General features: G+C 36.7%; 1 protein-coding gene across 1 annotated transcript in view; it reads left to right on the top strand.

Annotated features, from left to right (window-relative positions):
- map3k5 (mitogen-activated protein kinase kinase kinase 5) overlaps nucleotides 1-18,849 on the top strand; it is a 91,644-nt gene that overhangs the window by 34,362 nt on the left and 38,433 nt on the right. The window contains exons 4-7 of the mRNA XM_038277542.1: nucleotides 4,607-4,800; nucleotides 6,376-6,544; nucleotides 8,067-8,173; nucleotides 16,180-16,350. Coding sequence (XP_038133470.1) covers nucleotides 4,607-4,800; nucleotides 6,376-6,544; nucleotides 8,067-8,173; nucleotides 16,180-16,350 — 641 coding nt within the window. The remainder of the gene's footprint in view (nucleotides 1-4,606; nucleotides 4,801-6,375; nucleotides 6,545-8,066; nucleotides 8,174-16,179; nucleotides 16,351-18,849) is intronic.

Below are 18,849 nucleotides of genomic sequence, written 5' to 3' on the forward strand. Positions count from 1 at the left end.
TTCAAATTTATTTTTTTCATCTTGATTTGTAATTACATAGGGAACCCAAATCAAACAAGATTGGAAAATGAATTAGAATAAACAAGTTGGAATATTCTGCTCTCCATCCATCCTACTAGTTTCCAGGCTTTGCCCATTCATTTAGAGCAGCGGTCCCCAACCACCGGGCCGCGGACCGGTACCGGTCCGTGGGTCATTTGGTACCGGGCCGCACAGAAAAAAAAAATTAAAAAAAAAAAATAGATAGATAGATAGATAGATAGATAGATAATTTATCGACGATCAGAATCTGAGTGATGGTTTATTTTGAAAAATATAAAAAATTGTGGTATTCTCTCCCAATTACATCAGTCGGTGCATCTGTGCCTCTTGACACAGGTTAATTCAGTTCAAGACTCCTCCTATCTATAACATCCTATCTTTGTGAAGCGGGATTTTCTGCGGTTACAGCAACCAGAACAAAGCTACGGAGCAGACTGGACATCAGTAGCACACTGTCTGTAAATTTTCTCCGATTACACCTAGATGGGACCGGCTTGTTGTTTTGTATTTGATTTTATGCCAGGTCTGCGGATCACTTTCAGTACAGATCCTCATATAGCCATTGCTGTGAATGTTAAGCAAGCTCTGCACTGGTGGCAATAGATTATGTGGTACTTTTTCAAAGGTAGGTGTTGCTTGCTGCATCCTGTAGCCATATTATCCAAAAGTCAAGCTTGAAATTTTTGATGACCTTTAGAATTGCTTGTTTTGTTGCTAGTGAGGTTTTAGTGACATTTTGATACAAAGCAATGGTGTCTCCAGAGTTTGTAAAAGCTAACAGAAGAAGAACTTTAATCAGCCTGCTTGATCAGAATGATTACTAGAGTGAGTTCAGGGTTACTTTTTTCACTGCACCTTTTGAAGTAACTAAGAGGAATGAAAACATAAATAATGTAATGTAGAAATACATCTGTATTCTCTGTTTGAGTGCACAAAACGTGCTCCACTGATTCAGCTCCTCTGTATTTCTGTCTACTAAGCTTGAGTTGCAAATTGCTTGAAATATGTTATAATGTTGTAATGTTTTTAACAGCCTGCCATCATAATTAAAATCAAGAAAATTGGACTCTAAATTTGCAGATCCAATTACAGTGTTTTTTTTTAACACATTCGTTTCCAAGTAACCTCACAGAGATTTCTCAGTAGTTTTCAAATTACCAAAATGTTTTTGTGGAGCGTCTGTAGTAATTGTTGGTGGGTTAAATACACAAACAGTTATGTATAATTAAGTTGTAAAAGAAAGTTTCAGTCCGGCTCGTAAGGATAAATGCTGCTACTGTAAATATAGATGAATAGAACGGATCACGGACCAGCTAATAAATAGAAAAATCATCCTCAGCTCTCATCCCCAAATTCTTGTTGAGCTAAACTCATGGTCCACTCCTCCTCTTTGAAGTTTGAGCTGTAAAGGATTTCTATAATTTGCCATCAGATCACATGCAGCTTCCGTGCAAAACCCAGGAGCTCTTGGACACAAGCCTGCTATATGGTTCCTGTTACTGTGTAAATCATACACAGATAATAGAGACAAATATAGCAGCGGTGTTTTGCAACCTCCCTTTACTTTAACGAAAAAGAAAAATACCCTACCCCTTTTTCTTCGTCAGCCACTGCAGCAGTGATGTCACTAACCACTGTTGCATAGAAGGAAGTTGTTATCATTCAATGGCTTTCATTGCTTCAACACCACACCTTTCGTTTTTCAGTTGGCAGTCAAGGCATCAGCCGTGGTGTTAGTCCTTCTGAAAAGGTTCCTGCAGAGCTGAAAGCCTGATAGATTGTTAAAGCAAAGATGCAGCTGGGTTCAAGTGTGTGTCTCTTTGAAAACATTGCAAGGTTTCTTTTTGTGTTTCAGCTGTCTGCACACACCACACATTTCCTCTTTCTTTAATTAGCAGCAAAAGACCAACAGCTGAATCACAGATGTCTAAAATAACATGTTAAAGATCACTTGACATGGGTAATGATGGAAAGTGTAACAAATGCCACAGCTGGAGGAAAGTTACAGCATGAGCAGATACATGGTTCTTTCCTCTTAATTTTCATGTTCAGTGAACAGGATTAGAATGCTAAATTCATCTAAGTGCAGTTGTGTATATCTTAAGAAAGCATTTCTTAATGGGGTTGTTAACCCTAAGCTTTTATATTTGCTGTGGGTTGGTGTGGTTATTATTAACAATAATGCTTTGTAAGGTAGACTTAAATGTTTGAAGCAGAGGAAGCAGCTTAGACTTCCTCTGGGCGGTCTGCTGCACTCGGATTTACAGTAAAGAAAATAGTACATGAATAAAAAAAAAAAAGCTTTGCTGCTTGTTTTCTATCAAGTCAGTTCTATATGCTCAGCATGATTTGGGGGATAAAATAAAAGAAAAAAAATTTTCTTTTCTGGACTATAAGCCGCTAATGTTTCGCATGCTTTGAACCATGTGGCCATATGAAGGTGCGATATTTAGTGGATTGTTCCTAACCGCCAGAGGCCGAAGTCAAAGGTGAAAATCGAAAAAGAAGGTGCTAACTTTTTATTTAGCACAAGAACTGCTAGCTGCAGGTACGACAGTGAGCAAACATCCCAGTTGACACATTTTTGTAATTTATTATCCGCATTACAGCTGTCGAACCAATGAAGAGAATGTGTGCAACTCCTGCAGAGCGGCTATAAAGATCTGACGAAGCTCCATTTTTCATTAGAAGCTCTCTCACTACCCGATCTGTCCCGGAAGCATTATCTATATGCGCAACCAGATATACGGTAAATCCGCGTTTCCATAAATAATGTAATTATGGTACAAAAATTACTTATTTCTATCCTTGACTGACTAAAAAAAAGCTGATACACATCTTTAAAAGCACAATCCGTAGCATCAGCTCATTTGCGCATGCGCAATCAGATATACATCCGGGTCGCCCTGATTTTATTTTATAAAAAAGGACCTAAATTAAGTTTTTCACTCCCTAAAAATAGTAAGCTTACTAAACTATAACATGTTAAAGGTTAATAATGTATTTCCTGAGAAAAGAAATGCCTTAAAATCCTTTCTGTTTTATCAATCACCTGTGCTGGATCTGTACCGGAAATGGAATCCTTCGCTATTCGCGGGAGCTTTGGATTTAAACCTAAATCTTGTCTTTTTGAGTTTAATGTTTTCCTTTCATGTTAACATTATGGTACATGGTGCATAACCTAAAGGAAGAAATAACTAAAATGCAGATAAACATGGTTTAATCCTATTTTTCCGGACTGCTCTGAGCATGTATGATGACGACAAGCAGTTTAATGGAGAAAATGTAAAAAGAATCAAAATTGTCTTAGAAGAGTCATAAAACATTTTTAAAATATGTATTAACATTCTTTAGTGACTTAAGGATAGAAATAATTAATTATATTAAATTAATTAAAGACATTCATTAATTAAATTATTTATGGAAACCTGGACGTTTAACTGGTTGCAAACGAGCGAATGAGCTGATGGTACGGATTGTGCTTCCGGGACGGATCAGGTAAAGACGGTGCCAGTGGCAACAGTCAAGAACCTATAAGCTCACAGGAGTTAGCCATCTTATTCGTCCCCACTCAAGGGGTAATCACTGATCTGTATTTATTCACTGGATTGCTGATTGCCCATTGGTAGTATGGGGTTGAAATAAAGCCACCAGCAGCCAACTTGTTACTTCCTAGTTAGAAACAATACGTGCGCTACAGCATCAAACAACGATGATGTTCTCATTTTAAGGGGGACTTAAGACTTTTGAAATAAAGATAAATTCATCACTTTGACACACAGTTGCTTTTTCACATCATAAGTAGATTACTTTAACTTATAATCAAAAAAATACATCACATTGCATAGTCATTATGAAGTCAAAGATAGTCTCTTAATAAGTCAATATAACATTTTATACAAATCCATCACAATAAAATTAATATGTCAATGGAGCACAATAGTAAAGATGTACCAAAAGCTCTGAATTAATGATGTACGTGTAATACATATGTATTGATTACATTGTTATGGTAATTTTGTTATTTTTTAGACTGGTGCTTTCAAGTCCTGTGGTGGGGTAACAGCTTTGGGACATTTTTTTTAATTAGTCCCAAAACTAATGTTAGCTTTCCTTACATTTTTCTCCTCACTGTATAAATTCTTTTCTCTGAAGACTGTGCTTTCAATACCTTTTTTCTCCTGGATTACAACTTTTTTAAATGCCGAGTTTGGTGTTTCTTATGTAAAATCATTAATTGTTGGGTACTTTCAAGTGTCTTTAGTACAACTATTATTTGATACAAGACTAAATATAAATGAAATCGAAATGTTGTAAAATTCCTTAAATATTCCCATTAGTAAACATACTATGTATCATAACAAATCTGAATGTCGTTTGTAAAAGTCTGTAAAAATCTAAAAATACTTCTGAAGAATATTTCATCACTGAAACTGAACAAAGAGGCCAAAACGTCAGCCCGTGTCATAAAATGTCAGCCCTAAGCTGAAGTGAGAAGAAATAAAAAACATGTGATCATTTTGCTGTTGGTATTATTGGTAATGTGTGTATGTTTGCTTCGCAGACATGCTCAGCCAACTACACCTTCATCCCGTACATGGCTACTCCACACAACAAGGTGTACTGCTGCGAGGGTAGCCTCATGAAGGGTCTGACGGAGCTGATGCAGCCAAGCTTTGAGATGTTGCTGGGACCAATCTGCATGCCCCTGCTGGACCGCTTCATTCAGCTGCTCAAAGTGTCACAGGGCAACTCTCAGTGAGTGTGTAAACTCTGCATACCGTGGGTGTATCTGTGTAATCACAGACTGTAATCTGGATTACTTCAGCACCTATGTAGGGATGTTAAATGCACAAACATCCTGGTTTTAGTTGTTCTTCTCTGGCATTTCTTTAATGGCACAGTTAAGGTTCTAAGCAGAAAGGACAAAGCTGCAAAATTACCCAAAGTTGATCATTCCTTAACACAAAGATGGAAATATATTCATTTTAAATAGAAATTTAGATGCCTGCAGGTCCTAAATGTGACTTTTTTGTCTTATCAGCCTGTTTAATATTCAGTGTATGCAATGATCGGCAGAAGTATTTATAATCTGGCGACTCAGTACATTTTTTTTCAACCACAATCTTGATTGTGTGTTACTGGGATGAAATTTGTCACATCACTGTCTGGTTGAAGGGAGATTATATTTAATTTTCAAGATAATTAACATAAATCTGAAAAGTGTGGCATGCACTTGTTTTCTGTCAGCACTTTGTTGAACCACATTTTGCTGCCGTTAAAGTTGCAAGTGTTTTGAGTTTTCTTTTGGCTTTAGATATATTAGATAGAGCTTTGTTCATCTGAGTTCATCTTTTAGTTTTGACTTTAAAAGGTATCCAGCTCTGGTGCTGGAGGCCTGGTGTCTTACATGCTTTAGAACAGTCTCTGCTTAACCTTAGCTGCTCCATTACCTCTTCATATTCTGCAGAAACCAACACATTTAGCACTCCAGAATGCATTCTGAAACCGATTAGCATGTTGCTAAGAAGATTTAACTGTGGCCAAGAAATGACTGTAGATATACTGTCTTTTAAATGTATGTCCTGCAGCCGTCCCTTTAATATATTTATCTTCAGATATTTTGGGAAACATTTACCGTTTTTAGAATAGGAGGAAGATAAATAGTTCTCTAATAGTCGTGAATTCCAGTCCACTAAAAGTTATTCAGCGTAATTGTAAATAAGAAAAGGGAAATGCAGAGTTATAACAATTGGAAAGGTTTCCTCATGCGTTTAGGTAAAGTACTGTATATCAAACAGTGATGTACACCATGTTGTTTGACTGTTTTAAATATGATATATAAGAAGAATAAATATGTGAAGATTTCAAGGAAAAATGTAAAAAGTGTTTTAGCTGCAGGAATGCAAACTGAATCTTCTCCCAAATGTATTTTTTTCTGTTAAAATCTGATAAGCCCAAGCCTTCTGTTATATATTACAGTTGACTTTTTGAGTGCATCTTTTTCCTTTGGCATATATGGACCTGAACTTTTCTGAAGGGATTTGTGTCGCCTTGGTTGCTTGGGTAATAGACCAGGTCAGCCCTAGGAAAGCGGCTCAGTTTTAGTTTGAAATTCAGCTAAGTTCAGTTTATTTTCTTAATGAGATAATCATTTACTCAGATGGTGAAAAACATTTTTACTATGATTTGAAAAAGCACCTTCAAAATAAACCAATAAGGGACTGATTGGTTTCTAAGACATTAGAAACCAATCAGTTATGTCAGTTATAGTATGTTACTATGTCAGTTATGTCAGTTATAGTATGTATCTGCTCCATTTCTGTCCTGCAGCCAGTACTTCAGAGAGACGATTCTGAATGAGATCCGTAAAGCTCGGGAACTTTACACCGGTATGGAGCTGTCAGCCGAACTGAGCCGAATTCAGCAGAGGCTGGACAACGTGGAGTGTCTTTCAGTCGACGTGGTCATTAACCTGCTGCTGACATACAGGGACATCCAGGTATGTCTGCTGAGCACTAACTTATGAAAGGAAAACACACAGGGAGCAAATAACAGACAGACAGGGTTTTTTTTTCCTCTTTGCTCAGGACAAATACAACACTAAGATAAGAAAAGTGTAGTTCTCTCTGTCATACTTGTCTTCAGAATGTACAGTTTCCATGTTTACCCTTATCACTGTGACAGCTGAGGTGTGCCTGTGTAAATCATTCAGTAGGTGACTAAAATGATGCTTAAAGTTAATTTATTTGGCCAGAAGTACTAAAAGAAAATAGAATAGAATAGAATTGACCTTTATTGTCATGACATTGTCACAAGTACAAAGCAATGAAATTCACTCTCTGCATTTAACCTATCCCTTTGGGGAGCAGTGGGCTGCCATTGTGCGGCGCCCGTGGAGCAGTGTGGAGGTTAAGGGTCTTGCAAAGCGACCCAGAGTGGCAGTCCAGTATATGTATTGGGAGTGGGGCTAGAACATGTAAAAGTGAAAGATTTATTTGCTGCACATAGTGAAAAATATTTTTGTTTGATCATTTGACTGCATTGTATTTTTGTAAAAAGTCTATAGGGATTCCTATGATTACATTAATAAAAAGGACAATAATAAACCCTATACATACAGTATGTGGTTACTTTCAAAGGCCAATTCATTTTTTTTTTTGATTTACTTAATCAGAAGTATCATTAGGATCTAATCAGTTTAAGTTTTAAATTGTGGTACCATCAGGATCAAAGATGGTTATCTATAAAAAGATCAGTAAAGAAGAGGAAACATAGACCCTGTTTATTGCCAGAGAATAATTATCAAAAGGATTTCATAAACTTAGTTTTCTCTCAAACGATTAACCAACTATTTGATATTTCCACATTCTGACCTTGTAGTGTAATTTCCTTGCGCGTAATGCTTTTAATATTTGATTTATATAATTCCACTTTTCTGTAAAAATGAACACTGCATTGAAAGATTGGCAAAAAATACAATAAAGTGTCTAAAATTAGCTAATTTTGAAGAGAAAATCAACTCAGACATGCTTGACAGCCAATGTAAGGATTAAATGTAAAAGCTTGGTAGAGGTCACCTCAGCTGTCATCATCCCTTCAGAGGGTCGTTTTTCCTCAAACAGTCCTGGACCACCTACAGAGAGCCAGTGGCCAATCCCTTTTACTGCTCATTTTAAAAATTTTAATCTTCCCAAACTTTCATCTCTGCTTTGTGATGTATTCATTGTCCACATCCTGCTGCTTACCAAAAGCACTCCACTGACTCATGAATCTTTCATTACAACAACAAATATAGAGGATGTTCTGAATTATTCAGCAGGCCGTAGTTATACTCAATATGTAGGCAAGTATAAGGAACAAGAATACGATGAAGAGCCCACTCAATTAGTGAAATGCTTTCAGTGTTCGGGAGAGATGAAGCAGTGAATGAACGAGGCGACACAAGAAAATGAATATACTGTTAGAATCTATGTTTTGAAAGAGTCTGGTGCATATCTCCATATTCTTTATTTGCTTTCTAGGATTATGAGTCCATTGTGAAGCTGGTTGAAACTCTTGAGAAGCTGCCGACCTTTGACCCCATGGCCCATCCACATGTGAAGTTCCACTATGCTTTTGCACTGAACCGGTAAGATTATAGAAAGGGATACATCATTCATGCTTTAGCGTATACCATCTACAAGACCATGTAGGATCTCACCAGCAGAGTTACACATAAAAAACTTTCAGAAGAAGGTTTTGGTTTATTTATTCTATGCACTGATATTTTAGCTCGTTTTGCAGGTTGCAACATATTTTGCAGTGCTGTCTGTGTCTGCTGGTGGGAGTGTGTATCTGTGTGTGTGTGTGTGTGTGTGTGTGCATCAGTGAGCACAATAGCTGAATAGGTGAGCACAAACTTGTTAATGCAAGTCTATGTAGTGACAGAAATGAAACAGCTGTAAAAGTGACTTAAATTACATTAATTTTGTTTGTTAGATAAACATAAGAAAAAAATAATGTAGTTTTAAAAAAATCCTCTAAGAAACAAATTTCCTTACTTCAAAAACACAGTAGTTTTTGTTTCTAAATAATGCCTAATGGTTACATCACGTTATAGCTGCCAACCAGGAATCTCTGCCCAAGTAACAAACAATAAACCAGCTATGGGAATTAATATTATTTCAATTATTTGGTCCAATCACTTCCATTGTATAAAATCCAACACCTTGATATGCAAACTCCTTGTGGAAACATTTGTAAAAGAATGTGTTTATCCACCTTGATAGGATGCTACCTCGTTGGTCTTTAAACATCATTGCTTTTAATGCATTGGAGACGTGTTCTCTGGAGGGATTAAATGTGTCTCTCTGTCTGACAATACAGTGGATCGCTGTTTTTGGCAGCAATAGTGTCAAGTGTGAAGTTTAGTGCAGATGGTGTGGTATGGACTGTTTTTAGGGTGGTTCACAGTTTTACTTCCATTGCAAAGAACTCTTAATGTTTTTACAAATATCTAGTTTAATTTAGTATGTGACTTCCAAATTTAACAACTTCCAAATTCTTCTTTTTAAGTAGTTATCATCAATATGCTTCTACTTGAGCTACTCAGCAGAGCACAGATTTTCCACACAGTTGGATGCAGGCTGTTTCTTTCACACCAGCTGCTTCTCTTGTTAAACCTTCCTGCAGTTTTTATGGTGCATCTGCCTCAATCAGCATATAAGGAATGAGGCTCATTAATCTGGGAGCACTTGTTAACTCCAAATGTGAGGGACTTTTAAGTCTACAATCTCAACTTGGACCATTCACAAGTCCCACTGGTTACACAGTCACACGGAATAAATACTAAAGACAGAAAATGTGTCCTTAAGCAGAATGCGGTGTAGATATTTTTTCTTTTCCAGTTCACCACACAAAAGCAGAGATGAGTCACTCTACCTAGTGTTTAAGAGAAGGAGATGCGTGGTATGATTTATTTTTGCTGAGAAAAAAAACTTTATAAGTAGAAAATATAGCAACAGATTTATAAATGTTGCATTCCAGCAATTTCTTACATGCAGAGCTCAAGCAATGACATGCATCTTCTAAAATTAAAAAAAATAATAATAAATGCATATATATTTTCTATCACCTGCTCAGATGTGATTTAAAAGGTTTCTTGTTGTAGATGGAAGACTGCAACTTTATAAGTCAGAGAATAGTATAATCTGCAATTGGAATCTGTAAATGTTTTAGAATATATTTTCAAGTTATGTTTTAAAATATTGGGTGTATAGAAAAGTTACTTTGAGAAGCTAAACTGAAATTCAACCAGTCAGTTAGTTATGGTTTTTAACATATTTTGTTCAATTTTCATAAACAAAGTTTTAACACAAAGCTCTGTACTACGAGTATTATGGTCACATGGAAACTAAATGAGGAAAACTTGTTTTAAAGCTTTGCTTTTTTGAGGTTGAAGGTGAAATGAATATTTTAATTAAAAAAAAGATAAAAAAGATGGTAAAAAAAAGTCTAAATGACAAAATAAATGTAAAAAGTATATCAAAAATAAAGCCAAATTAAACACTGATGCAAAACCTGCTATAGGAGGAGGTTAAAACAGACAAACAGCACTAACAAAAACACACTATGTTGGTAAGCCACTGTGGGGACTTAAAAACGCAGCAATGCAGTAAGAAAACACCAAAAATATAACAAAAATTAATCCAATGATAACAAGATAACAATCTCAAATTATTTATGGTGAAAATTGTATCAAATCAAATGGATAGAGGATTTAACATTTATTTAGGTTGTTTAGTATAAGGCAGTGGATTTGCTAAGACCTAAAGAGATAATAGTTATGTAACTTTGAAGGTCTGACCCAACAAGAAATAATTTTTTTTTATGTTTTAGAAACCCTTAAAAAAATCCTAATGTGTTTTAGTTCATATGTGCATCTTAATTTGAATAATATCTACAGTAAGTGTAACTCTGTGGTTTGAGCACCATCTGCAACTGAGATAGAAATGGAGATAATCATCTACATTCAAATTCAAATTGTAAGAATAAGTGGTCTTAAATTCTAAAGGTAAGGACAGACACAAAAAGATCTTGATGCTTCGAGGCGTCATCCATTTGACAGTAATGGAAATTTTCACCCTTTTTTTTCCCGTAAACCGACATTTCTATCAGCTTTATGCCTTTTTAGCATAATACAACCAGTCAGCTGCAGCAGTAGTGTCCTGTATCCTGGATGTTTTGCATGTTATGCTGCGTCAGCATGCCTGGTTTGAATCATTTAATCATTAACAAGGATGTGCATTTTTTTAATGGAGTATATTTGTGGTAATTCCACAATTTCTATTGATGAAGGGGGCATTTTAACAGCACAGTACACAATGAACAAAGTCTGAGTAACTACTATTGACAGAGTAATGATGCAACAAAACGTCATGTAGATAAACCCCGACGCAAATACAGGTGATTCTGTCTTTTTCAGGAAGCCTAAGATGCCTTTTCTGTGGTCCGAGTGGATTCTGTTGGAGATTGTGGAACTGAACTCTAGAATAAAAAAACTCCCCTTTTCCAGTATCTACATTGAATGTGCTTTCTCAACAGAATCACAGGTGCTAGTTAAACAAATTTGCAATTGAATACAAAATAATTAACCAAACATGTTACTGTTTAACATTTCAAATAATCCAGAAATCTAAAATGAACAACAGCACGAATGTTATGGGTCTATATTTGCAAGAATTTGGTGATACAATACTTTTTAAAATACATTTGTCATGATATGATTCATCCCAATATATCCCGATACATTAAGAAAGATGATATATTCATATTTTGATAATAATATTGATGTGTAAAACCTCATGAGATCTGGTTGCTCTGCTGTGGCTGGTGCAGAGCAGTTGAATATTAGGTTATATAGAAATAAGAAAATGTAATGGATGTTTGCCTATATATATTTATATATATGTAAATTTAAAATTGACATGTTGATTAATCATAAATGATCACAATTTCTATATTTTAAATTAAAGAAATTCTTAATGAAATGTTGCTTTAGTTGTCGGAAGACATTTTTTTACACTTCTAAAAATATATAAACAATTTTTGTCTTTAGTATTGATACCGTGGAAATATAGTATTGTATCTGGATACATTGCTTGAGTATCAATCCTTTTCAGAGTATCAATAGTTTTCTTCAACCTACTCTAGAACCCTTTTTCTATCACAAAAACATAGATGTTTCCTTCCAAGTAAAGTTGAAACCAGACATTAACATACAGTGTGTAAAAATACATTTGTATTTTCCTCCATGTCTAACATTAAAGCAGACTAAACCTTTACGATCTGGGGTCAGATTAGTAAAACCACTCATATTTGTAAGGTGCCAGGTAGGGCTGCAACAACGAATCGATAAAATCGATAAAAATCGACTTTTAAAAGCGTTGGCAACGAATTTCATCATCGATTAGTTGTGTCGCGCGATTATTGCGTCATCCGCCGCGCCGTCATCACTGCCTCTTGACTGAAAGAGGAAGAAAAAAAATATGGCAGAGCGAGTCAGCGCCGCAGGTGCAGTGTTGCCAACTCAGCGACTTTTCAGACCCCTCCAGCGACTATTTTTCGAAAAAGCGACTAGTGACGAATCTGGCGACTTTTTTCGGTGTCACTGGCGGCTTTTGGAGACTCTTACGTGAAAGCATGTATCGTTCCTACTCTGCCGTGGGGCGCCTCCCCCACCCCAACCGCGTTTTCCCGCAGGAGTCCCTCTCAGCGCTGCAGTCAGAGCCTCAGCGTCCAGACTGCAAATGAAGCGCGCATGCACCGGGATTGACGGCGCAAATTGATCACAATAATTAAAATAGCCTGCGCTTTGTAAAGTGAAAAAAGTGATAACATGCAACTTTTTTCAAAAGAAATTAACATGGCACGGAACCACCATGTTTGTTTGGTTTTAAAGCGGGGAAACGTAACGTTAGTTTCTCAGGTAGCTCATCTGATGCTTTCCTTACCTTGTTAGTAGGTTACAGACAGTGATAAGGCTACTTATTTTACTTTTAATTTCATTTGAATTAGCTTAAGCAGCGTTTACATTTACTTTATAAATAAATTAACTTGCAAATTATGAGGGCAAGGCTTGTAAAGTTTAAATCTTCTGGCAAAGATAAAGTAAAGAAGATCCTGCAATTTATGGAAGTAAAGCAGAATAAAATCCAGCAAGATCAGTAATATGTCAATTAATTATATGCCACATTCCCATGTAAATTGGAGTCTTTGGAGGATGTGTTCTTTAACACCCCTAGTTCTCTCATTTTTATTCCAAATACAATTTATAATTTGAATCACAGGGCTATTTTTATCTCTATGGTTCAGTATTTTCTCAAGTAGCAACTTTAACTGCTATACTTTCCTGTCTTAAAAGGCAGAACTCTTCTAGTCTAAAAAAACTCATTTGTTGAAATGGGGGGGCCTATTGTTTGAACCCCTTAGAGGCTTTTAAAAACAAAAATGTCTTTTTTTGCGCTTTATGAAACAAAGTAGCCTATATTTTGTGGATGTACAGCTACATTTCTCATGTAAGTTTGCGTAGTTTTAACACAAACATTTATTTTTCATATTGCACCAGTACAGTTAATGAGCAACCTGTACTTGTGTGCTTGTTTGTTCTGTCTAAAATGTTTATTTTGGAATAAAGAGGTTAATATAAAAATATTTTTTGTCCGATTCATCGATTAATCGAAAAAATAATCGTCCGATTCATCGATTTTTAAAATAATCGTTAGTTGCAGCCCTAGTGCCAGGATATTTTTTCTTTTTCATTATTGGTTACGAATTTGTGCTATGACAGTAAAAAATACACACACAGAGGAGAAAAATATAATGTAAACATGCTGCCTTATCTTATGAAAAAATATATAATTTTCTGAAGTGAAAGACTTAATATACTGACAAGGCCACTCAGCAAGGAAGAAGGCAATACCTAAAAAAAAACTACACAATGACTGGATTACAGTTTGCGAATGCACTTTTAATTTTTTTAGATACGTGTTCTCTGTTAAGACGATGCTAAAATTTAATCTGATGGTGAGAACAGCCTCACAAATGTTTTTGCATGAGTGTAACTAAATGGCATTATATACAAATATGAAGCAGAATCTCCAGGTATTAGCTTAGATGTTAAAGCTGGAGCACAAATAGCAGTTAGAGGGTTGCAATGATCCTAAGCATATGAAATATGGAAATGTATGGAAACTAGAATTAGAATTTGTAAAAAGTAAAGTAAAAAAAAAAAATCTGAACTCATTATTGGAACTTTTGGTATCATTATTACATTTAGCAAGATAAAAAATGTTTTGCTATCTCAACAAACTAAAAAACTGTAAGTGGTTATTGTATTTTATATCAGAAGGGGATCATATAAGATTTTATGTTTTATGCAGTGTATGCAAGCTTCTGGGTTAGTCTATGTGAGTGCTTTATTTAACCAGTAGATTTATATAATACAGTTAAGTAAAATGTTTGAACTAATCAATAAGAGACTAGCTGAATTATTTCCTTAAAGTGGTGTTATATAATTATCTTTACCTTGGATATTTCACTGTGTTCTGACTCAGCAGCATGCAGCCCACTCAAAGCCCCTAAATTACCAATATCTGTCCTAAATATAAGCCAACGAATGATCTGAAGCTGTTGCTATGCTTTTCTCCCAATTTGTCCAGTTTAGAGTGGCTGCAGGTATGTTGGTTTTGAACCATGAGCCTATTGCTCATGGCCTGACAGGAGCAGGGAAGAATACCCTCTATGCAAATACACATCAGCACTGTGGAGAGTAGAGAGGCAGGAAGCAGGGAACAGTATGAGGAAAGTGCAGGTCTTTCAGCCCTGTGTGGACAGTCGCCATGGTAATAGCTGTCAGCTTATGTGTTGTATTTAACCTTCACACCCTGGAGAACGGCCACGTCATGTTTATCAGGTTTTTGTTTTTGTTAATTCTAAAAGCGTATCCGCAATGGTCCCTCCTTATTTAAAGGAAAAGATTGGTTGTTGCAAAAAAGTAAAGAAAGGCTTTATATACATATAGTGTCTTTGAGAAAAATCAACACCCATTAACTTCTTAACATTTTTGTCAGGTTACACCCACATTATTTAATGTATTTTACAGACCAACCCGATGTAGTGTGTAATTGTTAGGTGTTAGGATGAATGGTTTTCATCATCTTCGGCCAGTAAAAATCGGAAAGATCTGGTATGCATTAGTATCCAGTCCGTTGGGTTTATTTTTTTTAAAACCACCTTTTCAGGTCCTTACAGCTTCATGTCTTTAGGTTGAACTTCTACAAACTTTGCACACATGGAGACTGATGTTTTTATAAGCTCAGTTAGGTTGAAAAAGGAACATATGTTAGGATTTATTGCAGTGGATTCTCTATTGTAGTTAGGTCTGTGCTATAACTGTGCCATTCTAAAACATTAGTTTGGTTTTATGTGAACCATTCTACGGAGCTGTTCTTAGAACATTTTCCCACTTGTATTGCTACTCTTTAATTAGGAAAAGATATATATAAAGCACGCAGCTCCTGCAGATTTACAGTGGGAACCTGCTGGCTGATTTTCTGATCAATGCTCTTCTTATATTATGTAATTTCTCTTTAGGATCAGTAAATTATGTTGGAATAGAAATTAGTTAAATTGCCACAGCTATCAGTTTAGATCAATCATGTCTCGTTTGGTTTGTAGTTGTAACATACACTTTGTGTTTATGGGGGATGGATTGAAAAGTTATCTTCCAGACATTCAATCTTTTCAAGACTTCCTCCCGGACCTGTCTGCTGTTTTCCATAGTCTTCATGATGCTCTTTGTGAACTAATATTCTCTACCAAACCACTAAGGTCTTCAGAGAACAGCTGTATTTACAGTCAGATTTAAACACATCCAACCAGAGTAATGAAGGCAATTGATTTCACTGGAGTTTATTTAGAAATGCAAAGTAAATGGGGCTTAATATGATGCAAACTTCCTATTTTTAGAACCTTTACTATCCTCACTCTTGTGTTGATCTAAGGTGTTTTATCTAATGTGACTTTAAAAAGAAATGCTACATAACAGCACTTTGTTTTCAACTAGTATCACATCTCTTTATATGTATTATATTATATATTTCCAAGCAACCACTCTTCCTTGTAAATTAGTAACTTTTTGTTGTTGATCGCTCTTTATATTTTAAACTTTTGGTTATTTTTTTTACACAATTAAGACAAACTCTAAGTATTTTAAAGTAAAAAAAAAATCCCTCTAAGTTGGTATGTAGAAGTTTTTAGTAGGTATGTTAGCAGTTGGTAGAAAACTATGGAAACTGAAGAGATGGCCTGATTTTCAAGAAAATGCTCAGAACATAGTTATTAATTTCTCATAAAGCGGTTCAATATTACACTAATATGTCACCGTTTAAGAAAGATGCAATAACACTTCAACATTTAGACAATCTAATAAAGAAATATTCCTAAATTCCAACTAACAAGTTGGATCTGTGCTCTAGGCTGATTAATTAGCATCTTTGTTATTGCCAAATGTTTTACACAAGTTGAAAAGTGTGAGAAATTACATTTCTGTCTGACTCACTGCTTAATCTGTTTTTACACTGTGTGTGACTGCAGGAGGAACCTGCCTGGAGACAGACAAAAAGCTCTGGACATCATGCTGCCCCTGGTGGAGGGGGAGGAGCAGGTAGCATCAGACATCTACTGTATGGTGGGACGGATCTATAAGGACATGTTCCTGGAGTCTCACTTCACGGACACACAGAGCAGAGACAGAGGGACCCTCTGGTGAGAAAATCAGGCGGGATGACTGTGTGTGTTATTCTATTATATCTCTGCTCACTTGGCTTCTCCAGACACTGAGTCACCAATAAATATGTTCAGAATGAGCTTTTTTTAAAGGAAAAGATGCAGAATAACTGGTGACTCACTGGAGTTTACCATGACAAGTTACTTTAATGCAAAATTTCCAAATAGCCATTATTAAGAAAGCTGAACTTTTCATTGGTAATAAGATTTGTAGTTTTTATTCAATGGAACTGGTTGTAGAAAATACTGCAGATTGCATCTCATTACTAGCCTCGTGAGACCATCCTGATCTCGCAAGCTTTCAAGGTTTCACTCGCTAATCAGTCTGGAGACTCTCCGTTAAAGAAAATTTGGAGCCGTTCACCAAACGAACGTCCAATCAGCGTTGGCTTTGAGGCGGGTTGAGGTGTGATGCAGCGAGAAGCGCAACAGTTCAGTCTAAAGAACATGGCGGCTTCAGCCGATGAAACTAGCGTTAGCGTGGCTATCGAGCAAGTTTTATCGAAGAGGTGTCTGTTTTGTAGAATAAATCATCCGCCGACGAGTTATTAATCCGGAAAAGCTGAATCAGTGAATATATTGCCAACTTTACTGGATGAGACTGCAGTAAAGTTGATCGCTTGAGTTATATTTTCCACCTAGTAAATAGGGCAGATGATAATTATTGTATAAATATTCTTGCTTTCCCTCTCTACGGCGTTTCAGCTCATGCAGCTATTTTTATTGTAGAGATCAGTTATCGTCTGATCGCTGCGCTGGTGGCTGCGCTGAAATCATTGCGGTGTTGGTGACACTGATGACGTAGACCTAGTTATATTTAATTACAAATATGATCCCCCCCCCCTGCTCTCAGGTAAAACACTCTCCAACAGAGAGACTTTAGCTAAAACCAAAACTGAAGGGGGTGGAATGGCTCCTCAGCCATAGCGCTAATGCGGCATTTACATCTGAAAAGGGATTCATGAGTTGTGAAGTACTGTTGGGGGGACTGGAGCTGGAGAATGACGAAAATTCTCGTATCTCTGGGCTTTTTAGTGTTAAAGGAATAGTACACCCAAAACATGATTAGCCTTCATTTTCTACTCACCCCCATGCTGAACAACACTCTGGAGTACTTTTTTGATATCTCAAATGCATCTGGAGATCTGGGAGACTTCTTGCTGTCTGCTGACATTCAAATAATGGAGGTCTATGGCGCCCGAGACAGAAAGGTCCACAAAAGTCCACAAAAACTTGTCAATATTCCTCCATACTGCTCGTCCAATGTAATCCAAGTGTCCTGAGTGGGTAGCATCCAGAATTTACTCGAAACGAAGTCATTTAGAACGTTTTAGAGCCTAAACAGTAGTGTATAGGATTTCCTAATAGCGCCCCCATGCGCGCTCACGATTCTACGGAAGCCGGCAGACCAAACCAGCGCATTCAGCTCGGCAAAGAACTCATGCTCTTCCTCAACACTGAAGTCCTCAGACATTTTTCTTTCGTTGTTTCTTTCTTTGCACAGGTAAACAGCACATTTCTTCTTCTACGCTTGCATTATCGGCAGACCAGACGCTGAATGCGCACTTCCTTCCGGTTTGGTCTGCCGGCTTCCGTAGAATCGTGAGCGCGCATGGGGGCGCTATTAGGAAATCCTATACACTACTGTTTATGCTCTAAAAAACATTCTAAATGACTTCGTTTCGAGTAAATTCTGGATGCTACCCACTCAGGACACTTGGATTACATTGGACGAGCAGTATGGAGGAATATTGACACGTTTTTTGTGGACTTTTATGGACCTTTCTGTCTCGGGCGCCATGGACCTCCATTATTTGAATGTCAGCAGACAGCAAGAAGCCTCCCAGATCTCCAGATGCATTTGAGATATCAAAAAAGTACTCCAGAGTGTTGTTCAGCATGGAGGTGAGTAGAAAATGAAGGCTAATCATGTTTTGGGTGTACTATTCCTTTAACACCACTGTCAGTGGTGAAGTTTGGGCTATATCACTGTGTTTTTATGTAATCCACTTTTTTTTGTAAATGGTTTATCTTTGCTTTAGAGAAGAGTAGAGCACTCGGGACCCATCAGCGCAAACTGAAATTTGTCCAATAACATGAGCCGTCTGATTATCCTCATCCGGAAATTGCAATTAGGACCTCATATATTGGTTCACTGAATGAGGTGCAGAGATAATCAACCTCCCATCTGGCTGATGTTTTCAGCTTCCATCTAAAATCAAAAAAATAAATAAAACAAACTGGTGCGGGGCTCTAATAACATTCACAACTCATTCTGCAGAAGAACAGATTGGTCATTAAATGAATGAAATCTCTCGTTATCTGGGAGCACTCACGATTGCAGGTTGGCGTTTTGTGGCCCCAACTCAATAAGTCTAATTGTCTTTTCACTGTCTTTTAGTATCTCAGAAAGCCCTGTGACGTTTTTTCTTCCCTGATACCATAGAGAAGTCTGTGGGTTTTGATGGATGACGCATT

This window comes from Cyprinodon tularosa, unplaced genomic scaffold (genome assembly GCF_016077235.1).
Source record: "Cyprinodon tularosa strain WSP-4 unplaced genomic scaffold, ASM1607723v1 ctg132, whole genome shotgun sequence".
NCBI lineage: Eukaryota > Metazoa > Chordata > Actinopteri > Cyprinodontiformes > Cyprinodontidae > Cyprinodon > Cyprinodon tularosa.